General features: G+C 43.4%; 1 protein-coding gene across 1 annotated transcript in view; it reads left to right on the top strand.

Moving 5' to 3' along the window:
- The window catches only part of LOC148021052 (sodium/calcium exchanger NCL2-like), a 96993-nt gene that overhangs the window by 25031 nt on the left and 50283 nt on the right, over positions 1-21679 (top strand). Inside the window, exons 2-4 of the mRNA XM_087698897.1 lie at positions 14013-14216; positions 14349-14423; positions 14730-14908. Coding sequence (XP_087555023.1) covers positions 14013-14216; positions 14349-14423; positions 14730-14908 — 458 coding nt within the window. The remainder of the gene's footprint in view (positions 1-14012; positions 14217-14348; positions 14424-14729; positions 14909-21679) is intronic.

Genomic DNA, 21679 nt, shown 5'->3' on the forward strand with positions numbered 1-21679 from the left:
GGGGAAAAGAGAAGAGGAGATGGTGAAGAGCTTCACCCTCTTGATTCCTCACGTCCACACACTCACTCACTCCCTCACACTCTCACACTCCCTCCCTCAAGAGCACACACACTAGTAAGAAGAAGAGAAGAAGAGAGGACTCTTGTTAGCCACACACCAAAGAATGAGCTTTCATTCACTTTTTGAACTTTATATATACAAACCCTAAAACCCCCATAGGCGCCCATCCCTTGTTACATGACTGGCCATTGTGACAAGGTCCCTTTTCTTAATTCCCTCTTCTTGCTTCATGCCTATACCCATCTATTCCTTTACAAGTGGCACAGGAGGGAGCCTGGCACTCTTTTACAAGAGTTTTTAGAGTTTTTAAGGTGTCTTTCCTTTAAAATTGCTCTTTTTGTCTCAGTTTAGTTTTCGAGGCTGCCTCTACACCTTTGCTCTCTTTCTGTTCTTTTTGCGCTTTTTACTTTATTTTTTCACCATTCCAATTTGAGGTTAACATTACCCCCCTCCGAGACGGGTGCCAGTCCTATGGCACACCGAGCTATTTGTTGGGGAAGGGCAAGCGGTGGTAGGGCCATAGGCAGGTTGGGCTGCCGTGGGAGCATGGGCAATACTATCAAGTGGGTGATGGGGCCTCCCAAGTTGATGGTTGGGCACATCTTGCAGTGGCTGCCAGGAGAAAGTGCGGTGCTCTTACCTAAGGGGAGTGTCTTCTTTATTGTGGGGTGCCTTGTGCGCGTGCTAGTGGAACGAGGAGCTGGGTCTAACCACAAGTAGGCCTGGGTGATGTCCCACACTTGAGGACCCCATTTGTGCGATAGGGAGGTGCGGTGAGTGTAGCGTAGGGTGTCAGGTCTAACCATAGGCGAGTGTTAACTCCCTAGGTGTGTCCTCCCCTTGGTGGGCCCTAGGCGTGAAGTAGGGGCAAAAAAGGGCTAGGGGGTTAGAAGCGGGGCCAACCGACCGTGGTCACCGGATGTGCCTAACTTAAGGACCCCTAGGTGGAGGGATTGTGAGCAGTGTGCCAAGACCAGCGTGTGGATGCGTTTTTTTTTATTGATTGGGTTTAGTTGTAGGGACTTGTTAGTCCTCGTCCTGAGGGGGGTGGTAAAGGAGATTTAATGGAGTGGCTCAAAAATCTCCGACCCTGCAGGAAATTTTTAAGGTTCAAACGAGCCTGGAGGGGAGTGGTGGAGAGGAAAGGATGGCTACAGCGAGTGAACCGGCTGTTGCTCATGTCTTCAAAAATAGCGATGCAGAAAGAAGGGAGGAGGCTGGCCCGCATCATGAGGTGGGTCATTGTATAGATGTCGATTGCGTTAGGATAAAAAAAGAGCGGGGGAAGGCCGTGTTTGGCTAGGGTGGGGTCTTGCCTAAGTAGGATTTTTAGGAGCCTAAGATAATTACAAGTGGTGATGAAGGTGAGATCCGGGCAGGAGGAGAAATCAGTGATAAAGTGTGTCATGGTGGCATCTAAGCTGTCAGAGGTGAAGGTGAGGGCCTGAGCTAAAGTGGTGGTACATGGGTTGCATATTACACGAAAGTCGTAACAGCCATGGGCGTTTGTATTGAAGTCTACTCCTATTCGTCCAGGGTATGCCATGTAGGCAGCATCATTCCTCTCTGAAGGGAGAGTGTTACAGAAGGCCATCCATGCACAAGATGTTGTCATCGCAGATGCGCCTTCGCCACAGTGGTTGGCACTTGTATCCAAGCACGGACTGACTTCGAAAACTTTATTCTGCCAGTATTCCACATCCTCGGTGTCCGAGAGGGTGGGATTCATTTCTCTTTCCTACAGCCACTGTTGGCTCAGGCAGCTTCCAACGTTGATCACCTTGTCCACTATTTTGGTGGGAAGAACTCTGCACAAGGCATTGGGGTTGAGGAAGCTGTAGGTGAAGGGTTGCTTCGTCTGTTCCTGTCTCTCCCAAAGTATGAGCTCCGCATGAAAATTAGGGAGCATGTCATTTGGGCATGGCGGGAGGGGTACAGAGGGTTGGGCCATAGGGTTAGCTCTTAATCTTTGTCTGGCTTCTTCCACCAGTTTCCTCCTCTTCTCCCTCAGGGTGGTTTTCATGTCCGTAGATGCGTCTGTTGGGGCTGCCCTTGCCCTTTAGGATGAGGTGAAGGGGGTTGTGGAACCACCTCTTCTTCGAATCCTCCTAGGTCAATGTGCAGTTCCGTCTCACTCCCTGGGCGCTCTTGCTGTTGCATCCCTTCTATGAACTCTAAGGCATCAATTTCTTGGGGGTTTAGGCCGGCCGATAGCAGATACCTACGGTGTTCCCCTAGGCCAAGCCCCTCTACCATGGGTTGGGAGGGCATGTGTAGCCCTGCACGTAGGGCTCTACACACTGTGCTTAGTTTCTTTTTCACTGCCTCCACGGATTCCCCTTCTTCCTCATGCATGGCATCCATCAAGGTGTTCAAGAAGATTTGTTGCTGAGTGTGGAAGGCCACTTGGGCTGCCTCTGCTCTGCCTTCTACTAGGATTTTCTCTTTCTCCGCTAGAGCTAGGCGATGCGCCAAGGTCTTCACTCTTTGATCATTCTGGCCTACCCACACTTCGGCCCTTTTCTCCCTGTCTCTTCCATGCCTTCTCCCTATCTTTGCACCAAGGCTGTGAGCCTCCGCTGTACTGATCTTCCAACTCTCTGCCCATTGGCTCCTGTTCTTCTCTTTCGAGGCTTAGCCTTTCGGTCATTGTTTCCATTTCTCGATGGTGATGCTCCTCTTCTTGTTTCCTCCCTTCCTCCCCTACGGTAAACTCCTTCATGCCCTGCTCGATCCGCCCTATTTTTGCTGCTAGATCCTCGTATTGCATGATCAACAGGTCACATTCTTTTTGCATCTTCTCAAGCTCTTGATTTTCATCTATGAGCTATCGCCGCCGTCTTTGCTCCTTTTCTTCCTTGGTCTTTAGTTCCCTCTTCAGGTCGAGAATTTCCTTTTGTTGCGCAGCCATTTGCTTTGTTTTTTCGAGCTAGAAGGTCGCTACCGCTTTCCTTTCTGCCTCCAGCTCGGCCACTGCGATCCTCCTTTCCTCCCTTGCCCTTTCTAACTATGAGAGCAGTTCATTCACGTATTCGTCAAGATTTGCGTGCGGCATTATGGTGGTGGGGATTGGGGTGGTCGAGACTTCCATTTTTTGGCATTTTGGCCCTTGCTTGGATTCGGCATCCGTAGTTGGCCTTTTGTGCCCGATGGCTGTGGCCTCCCCGCTCCTTCCTTGTGCTAGTTCCTTATTGATAAAGTATTGCATCCATGCCACAAATTTGTCCATGTCAGTGCTGGCCGAGATGCTGGGGATGGTAGTGGTGGCTTCACTGTTGGGTACTAAGGGGGTTGGGATGAGATGGAGGGGGGCCTTACCCTTGCCCTCGATGACTGTGGATGGCATGGCTTTAGGTACTTGTGCGCTTGAGCCGAGTCTATCTTCCCTAGGCGGACTTAAGGTCCCTAGGCCATCAAGTTGGTTCTATTGTTCTATCGACCGGCGAATTGCTTTGGCCATGTCTCCGTCCTCTTGTCTTCTCAACTCTGTCTCCTCTTTCCTAGCTCTTTTTTCTCTCTCTTCTTCTATTTTCCTTGCCTCCTCGGCCAACCTTTCAGCTTCTTCCTTCTCCTCCTTTTTCCACTCCGTCGCCTCTCTCAGGGATTCCTTTTTTTCTATTTCCAGATCTTCTTCTTCCTTTTTCATGTCCGCCTTCTGTTTCTTCCTCTAAGTCTGTTATGATGGCTTATGTTGTTCTACCGCGGTGCTCATATTGAGCGTGCGCATCGTAGCTACTTATCAGCTGTTGGATCACCTCTGGAAAAACTCCTAAGTCGAGTTCCTCATTCGGCATCCAGTCTGAGCTTTCCTCTGACATGATCGCGCTCTCGTACTCCACCAAGCTATCAATCAGGTTGCACAAGCTGGTGAGATCCACTTCTCTAGTGCTGCTTGCTTGGTCCTACTTTGTACCTTGGTTGTCCATCCTATGCCTTGGGATCTTCTCCTACTAGTGGGTTCCTTGAGGTGTTTATTTGAGTGAGTTCCTTGACTTATTACATCCAATCCTCAATCTACCCCTCCTCAATGTGTGTGTTCTTTCCCGTGCACTTGTGCTCAACATGCTTTCCGTTGTCCTTAAGTGTACTTCAAGTGCGAAAATTCAGGGTGAGTGCAAAAAACAAGTGTCTAAACCGCTTACGTACCCTCTCGCTTTGTTTTAGGCCTAGTAGGCTTGTTGACCCGCATCTGGTCGTCTTGTCCATCTTTGGGTCATTCGTCCAAGTTGCAGGGGTCGAGTGTGTCACTCAAACAGGCCGAAGGCCGAATGGGGTTGTAGGCCGAGTGTGTCACTCGGAGGCTGAGTGTGTCACTCGGACGGGCCGAGGGCCAATGGGGTTGTAGGGAGTGAATTCACTAGGGCGGGCTGAGGGCCGAATGGTAACTAGCCTGAATGGGCCGACGGCTAAGGGTCGAGGCTAAGGGGCTGAGGCTAATGGGCTGAGGGTTGAATGGTGTTGTAGGTCGAGTGGCCGAGTCAAGTGGGCCGAGTGGTGAATTTAGCCGGGCCGAATGTCAACTTGTCCGAGTGGGATTGGGCAGAGTCGGCAGGGCCGAGGGCCGAATTTCAAAGTTTGTCTGAATGCTTCACTCGAATGGGCCAAGTGAAAGGCGTCTGAGTGTAAAGGGCTGAATGGCCGAGTGGTTCAAGGGCTGAATGGCCGAGTGGTCCAAGGGCCGAATGGCCGAGTGGTCTGAGGGCCGAATGGCCGAGTGGTTCGAGGGCCAATTCTGGGACTCGGCCCAGAATCGTCGACACTCGGATAGGCTAAGCCGTGCATGATGACAACCGCGCGGGAATGATTTCGTTGAATCCAACGATCCTCACAATCGTCGAACACGACGCCTTCCAAATCACAACTAGTACATAGCAGAGAGGTTCTGACATACCTGAATCGTGTGAAGAGCTCTTCAATGGCAAGATCGAATCGAATCAACATTGGGAACGCACTCTCATCTCTCTCTCACTCTCTCTCAATGACAGGGCATGAAATGAGCTCTTCCCAGTCCCCTTGGCTCTTAAATCCCTTGCAGGGTAAGGTTTCGGTGTCCCCAATCACTCACTTGCTGACATTAACATCCCAAGTGCTCTTTTTTTCCCATTTTTGCATGACTTGTGCCCTGTTTTACCTTGCTTTTCAGCAACAAACCCTATGCTTTTCCTGCTCGGTTTTCTAATCCTATCCTACTCTAAATGCAATAACGGTCGAAGGCAAAAAATTGAAATGATTTATTCATCTTTTCCAATCATCAAAATAGCAAAATAACCCGAAATACTTACTTGTTTCAAAGATTAAAAAACCCAAACTTCCTACCTACCTCAAGCTTCGGTTCGGGAATGAATCCCTTACTTCGATGCTTGATATGCGGTGCGTGAGGGCTCAAGCTTGAATCCGTGGTCCTGGCAATGGAACCAAAATGTGGAAGTAGTTTTTCTAAGTGCTCTTTCCAATTAGTGTGGATGCACAAGTCATTGATGAATACCTCCAACCATTTTCTGAGTATGTCCTTGAAGATGGCATACATGAGGCACTGGAAGGTAGCAAAGGCATTGATCAGCCCAAATGGCATGACTATGTTGGCAAATACTCCCCATTCAATGGTGAATGCCATCTTGTGTCTGTTGTCCAAATGGACTTGCACTTGGTTATAGCTTGAGAAGTCATCCAGGAAACTCTAGGCCTTCTTTCTTTCCACTCTCTCTAGCATGTGCTCGGTGCATGGTAATAGATAGTTGTCTCTCTTTGTAACTATGTTAACCTTTTTATAGTTCACACATACTGGAATCTTTTCATTCCTTTTCATGGCTATCATTACAGGTGATACCCAGTTCGTGTGCTCTATCTCATAAATCAATCGTACATTTAGTAGCATATCAATCTATTACTTCACTGCATGTGCATGCTTAGGATTTATTGTGTATGGTCTTTGCTTAACCAATACTGCATCAAGGGTCATGGGAATATTATGAGTCATGATACTTGGATCTATTCCTTTCAGCTTGACATGCAAACATATCGGAGAATTCCTTGAAGAGATTTATGAGATTAGTCTCTTCCTCCTTATTTAGGTCCTCTGCTATGTACATAAGTCAAGTCTTGTTCCCTTTCCTTGAAGAGATTTATGAGATTAGTCTCTTCCTCCTTATTTAGGTCCTTTGCTATGTACATAAGTCGAGTCTTGTTCCCTTTTCTTGCCAAGTTGACTTCCTTAACTTTTGCTAGTCCCTCAATGGGTTCACTCGTCTACCCTTTCCGTTGAGCTCCTACTAACACCACTATTCAATCACCTTTCTTAAACTTCATGAAGCACTTGTGAAAATATTAGGGTTCTTCTATTGGTCAACTTTTGAATACTTCCAATGTTTCCTTCTCTCTTCCTTTAGCCTCTTGCACTTAAGTGGACTTGGAGATCCCCCTTGGTGCATTTGGTCCTAAGTGCGAGGCATTTCAAGGTCGCTATCAAAACTTACCTTTGACTCAAAGTTGTACTCAAAATCCTCATTAAAAGAGGCTATCTCCCCCAATGGTCATAGCTCTAAGACTGACTCCACTCCAAATAATGATGTGGTGCCAAGGTTGACTAATCCCACTTGCTCATAATCTACTACCTCTAGGTATTCTAGCTAAGTTCAATTGCAATCTATCTTGAAAACTCCTTTGTTCACTCTAAAAGTGTTGACCTCTCGGGGTTTAGAGTCTGCTATGATTTGCTTAATCACTCTTCCATTTGTGTCATATTCTATGGTCTCCACTTCATCTTCGCTTTCCTCACTGATAGAATAGCAATCTTTGTACTCATCATCAAAATCCTCATACTTAGATTGTGCATTGTTTCTAGGATTCTTGTCAAGTGTTTTCTCATTTTAATGAGAGCCTAGCTATATAACAGGTTTAAGTCATGCTCGTTAGTCCATCATCACTCCTTACTCTCCATGAGATCCTTGAGGGATGTTATGTTTGCAGCTAGGTTGCCAACTAGCTCACTTGATAAGGTACTTGAGGATTCTATGGAGTTCCAATTTGTTAGTTGGGACATGATAGGTGATTGGTGTCAGTCAACTAATAGAACTCCTAGCCATCATGCATAAGGTCACTGTGGATAGGTTAGAAATTGTGGCTTTGTTGGGCTTGCTACAACTGATTCTATAACTTTTCTATATTCATCCTCATCATTTAAGAATGTTAGATCAATGGTTGCCAATATATGCATCCAATCATGCTCATCCTCAAGATAAGGAATGTACTTATTTAGAGATCCATAATCACTTTTGGTCTTTGATTCACCCTTTAGCATGGCAGAGATGGCATCTAGGTCCACTGGTGAGGTTTTCCAAGTGTCCATCGTTACTTGGACTTCTTTTGATCTATTCCCTAAGAATATTAGGCCATTACCCCAATCCTCTATCACTTGGGTATTTCTCATCCAAGGTCTACCTCTAGCACGATATCATAATTCACTCCCTTCATGACTATGAAGTTCACAAAAAATTGAATTTCTGCTATCTTTAAAAGGCCAAACCTTCACAACTACTATGAAGGTTCTAACCTTCATCCCATTCGCTAGAGTGACATTGAATTTTGCAATTTCTATTGGTGGGTTTTCCCAAGCTTGCAGGACCACATGGCTAAGTACACTAACTCCTACTCCTATATCTACTATCCCCTTTCGTGTTGTATCTCCTAGGGCAACAATAGGAAAGACTACATGCATCTCAGTGCCTTCCCAAAAGGTATTCACTTGTGGTGACTTAAACATTAGTTTCAGCATTAGGCTTGGTATATACATCATAGCATCATGGTTAAGAAATTCTTGCGGTTCATGTCTATCAGTCCATTATACCCATTACTTTAACACCTACCACAATGCAAGGTTTGGCCTAAGAAATTTCCTAGTGGCAATTTTATAGGAGTTGATACAAGTATGGTGAGGAAATTGCTAACCATCTTTCCCTCCTCTGCTTCATGGGCTTCTTGCCAATGCTCTTGGGTAGTTCATCTATTCATGGTATCCATGTTTTTCCTATGTGGCTATTCGTGTGGAGATATTTTCTATCCTACTTTTCCAAATCTTCTTCCCTATAGAGGTTGTATCTAGGTTGCTAGGTATAGGTAATGAAATACTGGCTTGCTTCATTTGGGCTCGTGTCATGACATTTATGGGGATGGGTGTGGCATTGTTTTCCTCTTTCTTCTCCTTTTTTGGCCCTTCTTCCCTATATAGATTTCATCTAGGTTTCTAAGTCAAGGTAATGAAATACCGGCCTACTTTGTTTGGGCTTGTATCATGACATTTATGGGGATGGGTGTGGTATTGTTGTCAAGTGACTCGAGGCAAAAGAGTTCGAGCACCATGCCAAACTAGTGGAGGGTTTTCGCTTAGGGCAATCAGCAAATAGGTGTGTGACTCCACATTTAGGACACCTCAAGTCAATCTTCTCTCTATTCTCTTGATCCTTTTTAGGGTAATAGGATGAGATATGCCCTAGATGGCCACACATCCAACATGTTATGGGTTCATGGTTTTGACCTTCTCCTAGGTCTCTACCTCTCCCTATGCCCAAAGCCATGACCAGCATAGGCCTCAAGTCCATCAATATGGGATTACCCTCCTCATCATAAGAGACATTAGGGTTCACATATGAGACTTTCTCCAGTGGTTCCTCTACAAAGTGCACTAAAGCAATGCTTGATCGATACGTCACTATAGGTCCTAGTGGTCTATGGATTCCTATTGGGTTTATCTTGATCCTTGGAGCAACTAGCTTTGAACCATTAGGTGTGGATAGAGCCAAAGTAGATTTCACTCTAGAAAAAGACTTGTGGATAGCTAAGAGAGAATTTCACTATGAGGATATCATAAATATCATTAAGAGGAAGAGGCATGTGATGTACACTGTAGAAGAATAGGGTATCAAGATTGAAGAGTTTTTTATGGAAGTGAATATGAGGCTCATGTAGAGAATGTTACAGTATGTGCGGAGGTGACAAAGAATGCTCAACTAGTGCGTTATACCAAAGATGAGACATTGCATGATGATGAGCACATAGATTGTATGTATGATAGTTTGACATGTGTAGATATTATGACCAGAGATTGAGAATATGTTGAAACTTAAGGATTGGAGTAGTACTAGTGTTGTACTAGTGCATTCCATGGATATGTATTCTGGGATTATAGATTTTATACACAGAGAGAGTTAGAGGTTGAGGAATCTGAGCAAATAGAGTTGAGTACTGAAGTATTTCAGCAAAGAGAAGAGATGTCTAATAATTTATAGTCCTAGCTTTCTTGAGGGCTAAGGTATCTTGGCTAATAGAGTATACTACTAATTTAAGTCATCAACGAGAATGTAAGGTTGTTTTCATGCACTCTAAAGAGCAAAAGGCTAATTATTTTCAACCAAGAGAGTTGTGTACTACACAAATACAACAAGAGTTGAGGTTCTCAACCGCCAAGACCCACGGACCACTTATTGCTTCGAGCAATTCCAAGCGAGCTCTCATGGCTATCTCTCACCTAGCTGACGCGTCGTCGATCCTCTCGGGGTGTAGTGAGCTTACCTTGATGCCAAAACGGGTTGCCTCCTCCCTCACACAAGTCGGTAGCCCCGCGATCCTAGATGCTAGCTCAAGCATCCTCAAGCCTCCTCCATCTCCAAGCTCCATTCTCCATAGCCATGTGCAAGGTAAGAGAAGGGAAGGGAAGAGAGAGGAAAAGAGAAGAAGAGATGGTGAAGAGCTTCACCCTCGTGATTCCTCACTTCCACACACACACTCACTCCTTCACACTCTCACACTCCCTCCCTCAAGAGCACACACACTAGCAAGAAGAAGAGAAGAAGAGAAGAAGAGAGGACTCTTGTTAGCCACACACCAAAGAATGAGCTTTCATTCACTTTTTGAACTTTATATATACAAACCCCCAAAACCCCCATGGGCGCCCATCCCTTGTTACATGACCGGCTATTGTAACAAGGTCCCTTTTCCTAATTCCCTCTTCTTGCTTCATGCCTATACCCGTCTATTCCTTTACAAGTGGCACAGGAGGGAGCCTAGCGCTCTTTTACAAGAGTTTTTAGAGTTTTTGAGGTGCCTTTCCTTTAAAATTTCTCTTTTTGCCTTAGTTTAGTTTTCGAGGCCGCCTCTATGCCTTTGCTCTCTTTCTGTTCTTTTTGCACTTTTTCCTTTATTTTTCTGCCATTCCGATTTGAGGTTAACAGGATGTAATCTAGTCTTTCATATGAAGACCAAGTATATTAAGGTCCATTACCACTTTACCAGAGAGATGATTAAGGACAAACAAATAGAGCTTGTCAAGATCTCTACAAATATGAGGTACCCTCTAGTAGTTGGCTTAAACCCCTAGTTCCACGAACAATGCCATTCTAACCCTTTTCAAAAATGCATGGACTTAGTTGGTCATGGGAATTATGGATCTAGTACGCAAGGGAAATGCCAATGAGACACCCTTAAGAGCCTTTTAACACCCATCGTAGAAGATCACTTTTAAACCTTCCCAAAAAGAAGTAACCAACACTATATTTAAGTTCAAGGAGAGTGTCAAATACATGAGAGCAATGCATCAACTACTTTATCATAGCAATCACACCCCATTCCCTTAAAGCAATTATAGTTTAGATTGTAACTTATGGCACATATAGTCTCGGTGGTCGATCCTACTTAACTTATCAAATCCATCCCTCCTTAGATACAACCATTAGGAATCTCCCACTTTCCACATGCTCATTGGATCACCTTTAGCATTTTAAATAGTTTATGCTACTACACTATGTATACATATAAAGAGGTGCCTCATTTTATTCATATCTAACAATTGAAAGATACCAACAATTCATTGATAAACTAATTATAATGTTTCTCACAAGCATGCCCAAAATTATCCCTATCTAGAATGGGACCCTCTGGCCATATAAGGCTAGGTTATGTATTGGGGCCAACCCCCTAGAGAGTATCGAATGAACTAGGGGCTAAATATAATATCCAATATCTGCAACATGACCTCTTAATTTTAGTAGTATGGTAAATTGTGGCCTACTTGATAAACTAATGGGAACATATTCATAAGCTAAGTAGTTTCTTTGTCTCCGAGCCACATAACACTATGGCCAATCTTTGTTTGTTTTTAAGTCAACTAATGTATTATAAATTGAGTGTTTGATTGCCTCATCTCTTCTTTCTATCGTCAGCTCTTTCCCGGCTCCTTATTATTACAATAGGAATTTGAAACTTAGGCTCCAATATCATGAGTATCCCCTTGTTATTTCTCAAGGGATCCTCTAGTTGTTTATTTGGATTCTAACTTAAGATGTATGTGATCTTTATGGTATGGTCTAATCATATCACTCCCTTGGAAAGCTACCCACATTATTTGGTTCATCCATCCTTAGATACAACCATCAAGGTTGAATCCCCCCCACTTTCTACACACTCACCAAATCAACTTCAATTTTTTAAACAGTTTATGCTATCACATTGGTATACAATAGCTTTATCTTATCAATTGGTTACATCAAGCTCCTTATATTCCCATAGAATAACTAACAATATAGCAATCAAAAGACTACAATTATTTCTTTGTAAATTAATGACAATATTTGACTCTAGAAGAGTACCCAAATTTATCTCTATGTAGAATGGGACCTTCTAATCACACAAGGTTAGGCCATGCATGATTGCACTCTTATACTTGGTTACAAAAGGAATTTACTTGCTCTCATTACCCATATAAGCTCTCTCCATACATCAAGATCCATCCTCCATCATGGGGTCCACTTGGTCCTTGCCCTAAGGGGCTCCAAGTAGTCTCTTATTTCTTTACCGCATAAGGTGATATGCATAACCCTACAAGATGGTCCTTATATGTGCACCCCTCAAAGTGATTTGATTTGGGGTGGTCTCAATGGTCTCTTCCTTTGTTTGAATCTTCCTGCTTGACTGTAGTCTCAAAGTTATCTAAATTGCAATTTAAATCATGTTTCATAATCTATAATATTTTAATAAGAGCTTTGCTCAAATTTTCCCATGGCAAGACATTTTATGATAACATGCATTAACTCTATTGTTTATGGAAAAAATTCACATTTTTTTTGTTTGACCTTGGATCGTGCATTTCAATGGTAGCATTGTGTTAAGGCATCGTATATTTGATTGTATCTATAATGTATGGTAAAAGCTTAAGTTAACTAAAGTGGTGGATGGGCTATAAGGCCTTGTCACATAAATAGTCACATTAGATGCATGATCTATCAAGGGCTTTCTTGGACCCAACTTTTGAGTCAACTTGGATTAGCTTGTCATGATTAAACTATTTGAACAAACCATTGCCTAGTCATGTAGTTAGATGCTTAAAGGAGATGCTATTTCGTCCAACCACTACTTGGTCACATTGCTAGATGTTGAAAAGGAAGGCAAAACACTTCTCCATAAGTAGGTATAGCAATGCAAACTCTTCTATACTAGTTCTTGTTGTTTTCTAGGTTTTCAAATCTTATTCTTTGGGATATCTAGTTTCCAGTATTAGAAGGTACTCCTAGAAGGCTAGTGGAGACCTTTAGCTTTTTTTGTTGAGGGAGTTGTGGAGAAAATCAACTACAAGGGCTCCATAGTTCTTTCTTGTTTGCTCCTCACATTCTTTTGTTTCCACATATTGAGGGTCTTTTATAAGCCTTCAATTTGCCATGACCACAATTAAACAAGGATGGCAAGGACTTGACTTCTAAGAGTGGTGGACAAGGTTTTGGACCCATATCACATAAGCTATCATGGTGGATGTATGATAAGCAGGTCGAGGACTTTCCCAAACATGACTTTTGATTTAACTTGAATTAGGTTGTCACGATTGCTTAGTCATGTTGTTAATCTGCCTAGTCACATTGTTATATTGTATAAAAAGGAGATGAAAATGACAAAAACATTTTGTATAAATAGAAATAAGTTTACAAGCCCAATGCAATAATATCATACCACCATTGACTACACAATTGTTTTATGTTACATACAATCTCTAAAGTAAAGCACAATTTGTTAACTCCAATGCATAAAAGCCATCATGCGCTTTGTGCTTCTTTTATGTCAAAGTTAGCCTCCAAGTCCAAGTGCTAGAGGCTACTAACAATCTATGGATCTAGATTTTCAAAGTTTACCGTAGGGCGAATGAGAGCCATCAACTTAGATATAATGGAAATGTTTGAAGGCCAAAAAGCATAGAAGGCTTCTATATCATGAAGGAATAAATGTTAATTGCTTACAATTAAAGGAAGTATGATAGCTTTTTAAACTTTTTAACAAAAAATAAAAACAAACACATTATGAAAGAGTGATTGAAATGAGCACTCGCAGGATGTTATAAAAGAAGGAAGATTCAGAAGGATATGTTATGAGATGGACTTTAGGAAAGTTGAGAGACCAGTTTGATATCTCTAGTTGATATAAACGATAAACGTGTCATGCAATGACACAATCACACACATTTGCTTGAGACCATTCCCAACCATAGAGAAAATTGGCAATTGGCAATTTAACTCTACACATTTTGTTTTAATTTCTTTTGAAGAGAGCTTTACATTGATCCATCCATTCTAAGGTTGTTATGACCTATTTGGCAACCCACCACTATGGGCGGTGCTTATTTTGTAATAATCCACTTCTTATGACATGAAAAAAACCCAAGACAATCAAGTTTCCCATTGCATTTCAAAAGAAGAGTAACAACCAATTAAACAATATTTCTAGTTTTTCTAAGGAAGTGGGTGGGTACATGTGTCTAGAGTTTTTGCGAAGTTTTTGCAATTGGTGCTCTCTTGCTATCAAATCTGTTTACTATTAAGATGATGATGAGTCCATTCCTACATCACATCAACATAGCAAGGAATCTCTGATTGAGGCTATGGACGGTGGCTGATAATCTGATTCTTTTCTGTTCTGCGCAGTCTCTGGCTTGGGTGGGAACAAGGCAGAGGCTCAGGAAGAAGTACTGGTTGGGATCGGATTGTTAGCTGGATCAATTGTGATGCTTCTGACACTTCTATGGGGGGTTTGCCTTATTCGGGGCCGATGTGATTTAAAGCAAACAGAGGATCGCAAAATTGTAGCCATAGACAAACAGCTTACCAAGAAGCCCTATGATCTCACCGGTAATGGCTGATTGCTGTCAGCTTGTGGTCATATTATAGCACATTGCTTGCCTTTCATTCTCATGGCTGATTACTGTAAGCTTGTGCTCACGTTACTAAATAAGTTTTTGACATTTTCCCATGTGGGAAAAGGGTCTCTTTTCCCTTGGTTTTTCCTTTTAGTGTTCAACATCATGAAATTTTGGGAGGGAGGCATCGCAAGCCTAGGTAGGTGCGAACAATTGCACCGGGTTTTGGTGTGGCGGGTGGGGGGGACTTTGTTTGATGTCTTTCCATGTGGGAAAGGGGCTCTTTTTTCTTGTTTTGCCGTACATCATGAGCTTCTGCATGGGGCTGCTGGGTCAACTCTCTAGCTAGGTATGTGGTCCCGCCCTCGCAGAAATGCATGATGTTGTCGCAATTCACAATGTGGGTATTTGTCTAAAACTTCTTGTGTTATAGTACATTGCTGGCTTCTCATTCTCATTTTGGTTTGAGTCATACTCATCCTCCTTGACCTTGCATTTTATACAGGGACTGGTGTCCAAACGGATCATTTGACACAACTGTCTGGAAGGATCATGATTGCATCAGTTATTCCCTACCTTGTTGCTCAACTCCAGAGGGTCATCCATTCCTCGTTTCGAAATGTGCTTGTCTTGGTAGCATGTGTAGTTTCATTTGCTGGAATGGCAACATACTGCATTTATCAGGTTTGTCATTTCAATTATTTGCAGGTCAAGAGAAAGAAAAAGAAAAAGAAGGTTAAACAGCAATTTGGGATAAAGGAGTTTGACAATTAGCATCAAAGCATACTGCTACCTACCAAATGTTGCATGTGTCGATCAATCGATTTGTCACCATAGCAAAGCATGAAAGACCTTCTCCTAATCTTGGGGCAATGTTAAGTATGGTGACTCCTATGTAGCAAATCACATACGATGGGATGAATGGTGTCTCCTGGGATACACAAGAATATACATGATGCCAATCAGTCCAAAGTTTGGCTTGCCACTGCTAGTCTAAGTAGGGGCAGCTGATTTGGCCTGTCATATGCAGGCTTCCTCTAAACTTTGTACTGTAATTTGTGGGATTGCCCCGCGATTTGTGTAGTGCTATCAAACGATGGATATCCACAACTTTTTGAACCATGCATTTGTTAGCAGTCATATGTGGTCATCTCCTACCTGTGAGCCTCAATCTGAGTTAGAAGAGGGCATTAGGAGCTTTGACATTGTCTTTGCCTGTCATTTTATGTGTTTTAGACACTTTAGATGGAGGACAAATTAATGCATTTCTTTTCGTGCACTTTTGGCTATTTTTAAGGGTTTGACCACGTTCAGGAATTTTCTCTTTTTTGCCTATATATAGGCAGCCTGCCCTCCCATTTTCATTATCCATCATTGATCCTTGGTGATTAGCCAGCCCTCCTCATTCTCTCATCCCCGTGCTACCGTCTAGCATCCACACTAATGTGTAGAGTTGCTTGTTGGGGCTGACCATTGCAGCCTTGTACCTTTAGCCATTGCAATCACATTGTTCCTTCTCTCTCTTGCGTTCTTTTTGTCTCCTTCTTCTCTCTGTGTTCACTTTCCTTCTTCAGTTGCGCATTTTCACAATATTTTGGTAATGCTGCACGAACCCAAGAGGATCTTTTGCAACGACTGAAAGATTTGTCACCATGTTGAAAGGAAATGAAGGTTTTGTGTCCTCTTTGACCAGTACATTTATGCAAAGGTGTTATGCTTGTAGCATGGCCGATTAACAAGATTCATAGCACCTTTCTTCCTGGCAGTAGTCTGCCACTAGAAATTCCAACCTGTCAAAAACACAGATCTAGAGCATGGCAGGAGCTATGGAGGATGGAAGATGAATACACAACTCATGGTGACATAGACTTAGATAGACTAACTATTACACAAGTAAATTAGGTTCCAAGATGGAAGCTTGGACTCATAAACTCATTCTTGCGTAAGATGGACAATGACACTGACAATGACTCAAACTGATAGTTCCATTACATTGAAATGAGTGTCAACAAGTATATGCCTTTATAGCTTTTGGATAGTACCACTGTACCTCACTGTGCTTATGGGATTCTGTCATCTCTTCCTAGAGCATACATCATATGTCTATCTTCCAGCCTCTTTTGGGCACACATCAAGCATCATTTGCTATTCTCAACACCCCCCCTCAAATGATGAGTTCCTATATTTGTTGGGTTTTGCCCCCCCTACATGATGACATGGCTCGGGAGACTAGCTCATAGGCTGCTTAGTCAAGTTAAAGCTTGAAATTTTACATCTTTGGTAAGGGCTTTTACATCCACTATGGGAAACAAGATCCACTTATGGGAAGTTTTTTGTTGTTAGTATCTTCTTCATTTTTCTTTTGCTTCTTTGGCATCCTTTGGTGATGTCCTCGATCTTCATATTGTTGTCTTTGGTCTTCTTGGTCTTTTCTTCATGCTTTTCATCTTTGACTTGTTCTTCATTATCTTGTGCTCTAGTCTTCTTTGTAAGGTTCTTTTTCTCAATGAGTTTGAGATTGATACAAATAGGTACATTGCTGTGACTCGACATGACTTGTTGAACCATGACATAAATCTTGGGATACATAGATTTTGGGATCTCATATGGCTTTGACTCATGGCTTGACAATACATCGGATTTTCTCCTCCTGAGATCATACAACATCTTGTCTTTTATTTAGCTTGCTTTGTCACTCTTTACTTTTCTTGTAGCTTCTTTGACTTTGACTTTGCTCTTCTTGTTCCCCTCAAGCAAAGGTACCACCAACTTTGAGTTTTGAATGATGACCAAGGCAGCTAGAATGTCTTCAAAAACTTCAAATGAAATCATTGATTTCACTTTAGAGTAGACATCTACATTTCTTCTTGTAGATAGAATAAAGGCATTTTCTATGTAGTACAATTTGGCAAGGAGAGTTGTATCACTCTTCATAACAAATATCTTTATAAAAAACTTGATTTTGGTCATTTCCACAACTGAGAATGAGCTTCAAATTCTGAGTTTGCTCAGTAGAAGAATTATACTTCAATGTGTCAATAGACACAAGAAGATTAGTGTTTATCAACACTGAATGAGTATCAAAAAGATACTATCTTGTTCTTGAATCTCCAAGTTGAATCTTGATGTTGGAGCACTTGCTTGTTGATTTGTTGTGATTTTCTTGTTGGATACTAAGTGTTACAGTAGGCTAGAGTGGCATTGACAAGCTTGAGTTGAAGGAAGTAAGAGATTGAAGTGAAAGATGAGCTTGAAGCTTGAGTGGCTATGGAGTCCACAGTTAGGGTTTCTGAAACCAACTGATTTTTTTGTCTGTTGCAGCTCATCGGATGGATCATTTGACGCAAGATTTGGTGAGAAGGAAGCTTGAGTAGTGGGCTTTCAAAGCCCTATGGTTAGAATGGACGTCGCAGCATGTAGGCGCAGATCTAGCCGTATGACAGCACGCAAGCGCAACCAGGACAGCAACCACGAATTTCACCAATGTTGAAGTTGTAGATCACCAATGTCTGTGTTTGAGGTGCTAGGAGAAAGCGGCTTGAGTAGAGGAAGATATCTCCAGAAGGAATCACTGGAAGATATGGCCTGTAGAGAGAGATCTAGAAGCTCCAAGGTGGGTAGGTACAGTCTAGCTATGGCTGCCACAAGGTGGAAGATGAAGATGAAGTTGAAGATGGAGTCATGAGCTGGATAGAGATGACCAGAGGTGAAGAGAGACTAGAGAAGCAATGTTTGGAGCTATGCCATGCTTAGCTGAGCTTTGATACCATGTCAAAAACACGGATCTAGAGCATGGCAGGAGCTATGGAGGATGGAAGATGAATACACAACTCATAGTGACATAGACTTAGATAGACTACCTGTTACACAAGTGAATTAGGTTCCAAGATGGAAGCTTGGACTCATAAATACATTCTTGTGTAAGATGGACAATGACATTGACAATGACTCAAACTGATAGTTCCATTACATTGAAATGAGTGTCAACAAGTACATGCCTTTATAGCTTTTAGATAGTACCACTATACCTCAGTGCTTATGGGATTCTGTCATCTCTTTCTAGAGCATACACCATATGTCTATCTTTAAGTCTCTTTTGGGCACACATATCAAGCATCATTTGCTATTCTCAACACAACCTATATGTTGAAAAGCACAATGCTGCTATTGTCATTAATTGTTAATCCTTGATGGATGTTCTTCTCAAGGCAAAAGTCCATGTTGAGATGGTCTTAACAATGAACTCTTCATTCAATATGCAAATGAGTAGAAGACTCCACTTGCCCATTTGTGAGGAAGTGTGTACTGAGAAACCCTTCACCCTTCACCCGCAGTTTGCGTTTTGTGTTTTTGCGTTTTTGCGTTTTTGCGTTTTGCGTTTAGGGTTTGTAGCCCCAAAAAGGGGCGCCATCCTAGACTGACTATGCCTATTTATAGGCCACTCTCTCATTCATTCCTCACGGCTGATTCATTCAGTCCGTCACCTCCTCTCCAGCCTCTCTACTACCCTCACACCCCTTCAAGAGGACATTGCGGTTCGTGGTTCGTGGCTGTCTTCATCATCTTCCTTGTGCTACGGCACCCTTGTTCCCTTGTATCACATTCACTCCATGATTCGAAACTTCATCATTCCATTCATCAGAGTTTCTTCTCTCTTCTCTTCTCTTCTCCATGTTTGTCGAGTTCACTCCGTGTTCCTCCCCGCCAACCTACTGTCTCCCTGGTACGTCATTTTTTGACATGGTATCAGAGCTGGATTTGCTCACCTAGCAGCGAAGATCCTCCACTCCAGTGAAGGCAAAGACCGGTGGTGGGTTTGGCATCCACTTCTCTTCTTTTTCCGTTGCATCAAATTCTCGTTTTTGCATATTTCAGGTGTTTCAGCTTGCTGCCCACACCCCATTCGCGGAGGACATCTCAGCCGAAGCTGTCCATTGCTGTCTCCATTAGTTGGCGCTTGATTTCCAGCCCTCTTCATGCAGTTTGGAGTTGATTCTAGCTAGGCGACCGCTGTTCCTGTGCAGACCTGATGCGGTATAGTCTACCACATCATCACAATCCTGCTGCGTGCGTTTTTAGTCTTTTCTCTTCTCTTCTTTTCTCCATGTTTGCCGAGTTCACTTTGAGTTCCTTCCGGCCAACCCTACTATCTCGTGGTATGTCATCTTTTGACATGGCTGTCCTGTCTGCGTTTTTAGTCTTTCTTTCTCTTGCTGCTTGCGTTTTTAGTATTTCTCTCTCCTGCAGGCTGTCCTGCTTGCGTTTTTAGTCTCTCTCTTACAGGCTGTCTTGTTTACGTTTTTAGTCTTTCTCTCACATGCTATTTGCATTTTTAGTCTTTCTGTCTTCTCACCTGCGTTTTTCTACTTGTTGCAACCTCTTACTGCTGGCTGCATGCTCCTCCCACTGACAGCTCACTTCTAGCCCTTCCACTACCCTCCCACCCCTTGAGGCAGACATTGCGGTTTCTGCTTCACACTGCTCTCACACCCCTTGAGGCGGACATTGCGGTTCGTGGTTCGTGGCTGACCTCTTCCACCTCTTTCTTCTTTAGCAAGGCACATTGGCATCCATGGCTTCTTTACCAATAGATGACCAGTCTACTGGGTGTTCCTACTGCGGCACGAATGGTCATCCCACCGAAGACTGTCGACATCGACCTTTGCTCCCTAGCCCCCGGAGTATATGCGTCTTCTACCAGGCACTCCTTGTACCATCTCTCCTTTCTAGGCCATAGAGATCGTTCCACATTGGCTATCAGAGTACTATGCTCAAGGCAATAAGACGCATACGATGCGCACTAAGTCCTTTCGAGCACATGGAGGATTGATTGGCGCTACGACCTCCTAGAGATCGTCGCAATGCCAGCGGTAGTCTTCTCCCACTTATTTTCAGGTACAATGGCTTCCACGACCTATGGATCTACAGTTCGCTCCATCGAGAGACAATGATTGTTTGATACCGTCTCCTCATCAGTCTGGTTCTTCAAGAGACAATGGCTGCTCGACTCCTTTCTCTTCTTCGGCTACCCAGTCTGCTCCACTGAGAGACAGCAATTGTTGCCCACCTCTTGCTCATTCTGAGCCCCACCCTCTTCCACTCAGGTTCGAGAGGCCACTTTTGGGTGCTTTCTAGCTTCCTCTTCGGCACCCCAAATACCTTCTTCGGCACGACCGACGGCACTTCCTTCATCAACAGACATTTCGGAGTCCGTGATCCATGAGTTTTTGGATTCCCTATCTACTTCAGAGGGGGATTCCGAGGGGGATGTTATTTCTTTGCCCTCAGAGGAGGCATCTACTTCTTCTTTGACTTTAGCGGGGGCCCCTCCACCTCCCACCTCAGAGGGGGGACCTACTCCACATGAAGTTCTTCACCCATCCTCTACTTTCTTGGGGTGGCTGTCTTCGACCAATCATCTCTTTTAGTGATACCCAAGATCTTCCAGGTACCACCCAGATCGGGGCCTCGGAGGTTCAGCCGCAACTTGGTGACGCGGCCTTCGTATTCCTTCCAGCATGGATGCTCGGAGCTAGTGGCTTCTCTCTTGAGGTTGAGTTTCGGGTTTTCCAGTTCACTCTGTCTACTGTTCTTTCCTGCAGGTTTTCTTTCTGGTGGAAATCTTGGATCTTAGGGGTCCTCTACATCTTCTTGCCTTGGTCACTTGGTTAGCATGGTGCCACCTCCCGAGATTGAGTACAGGCATATCCTTATGTTTCCCGGCACCACACAAAGTCCAACATTCCTCCTATGCATTGCATGTTTTCATCATCTTTGTACTAGGGCGCTTGGGCAAGTGAACAATTTTCCCATGAGGGACACTGTCCAAGTGGCACCTGCTGCATGAGCATTCTTCAGCATGTAGCATTGCATCTCCATCTCACTCTTCTCTTGTTCCCCTTTTTGGGCCTGAGAGGGGCTATGCCTATTTATAGGCCACTCTCTCATTCATTCCTCACGGCGCTGATTCATTCAGTCCATCACCTCTTCTCTCCGGCCTCTCCACTATCCTCACACCCCTTTAGGAGGACATTGCGGTTCGTGGTTCGTGGCTGTCTTCATCATCTTCCTTGTGCTATGGCACCCTTGTTCTCTTGTATCACATTCACTCCATGATTCGGAACTTCATCATTCCATTCATCAGAGTTTCTTCTCTCTTCTCTTCTCTTCTCCATGTTTGCCGAGTTCACTCCGTGTTCCTCCCCGCCAACCCTACTGTCTTGTTGGTACATCATCTTTCGACAATGTGGACTAATGGTTCTATGATATATGTATGGAAGATGGGTATTTACCTAGCACCATGCATTCTTTTAGGAATAGTTTCAGATACTAATAAAGTTATTCAGTGTTCCATGCTTAAAAGAAATTTAGTTGATAAACAATCATTAGCTTTTGTTTACTCTTGCCACACATCCAATCCAATACTTTTTATGTTGGATAAAGTGGCAATTGATG

Source organism: Lygodium microphyllum, chromosome 18 (genome assembly GCF_053477565.2).
Source record: "Lygodium microphyllum isolate KBCC chromosome 18, Lygodium_microphyllum_v1.1.10, whole genome shotgun sequence".
Taxonomy (NCBI): Eukaryota; Viridiplantae; Streptophyta; class Polypodiopsida; order Schizaeales; family Lygodiaceae; genus Lygodium; species Lygodium microphyllum.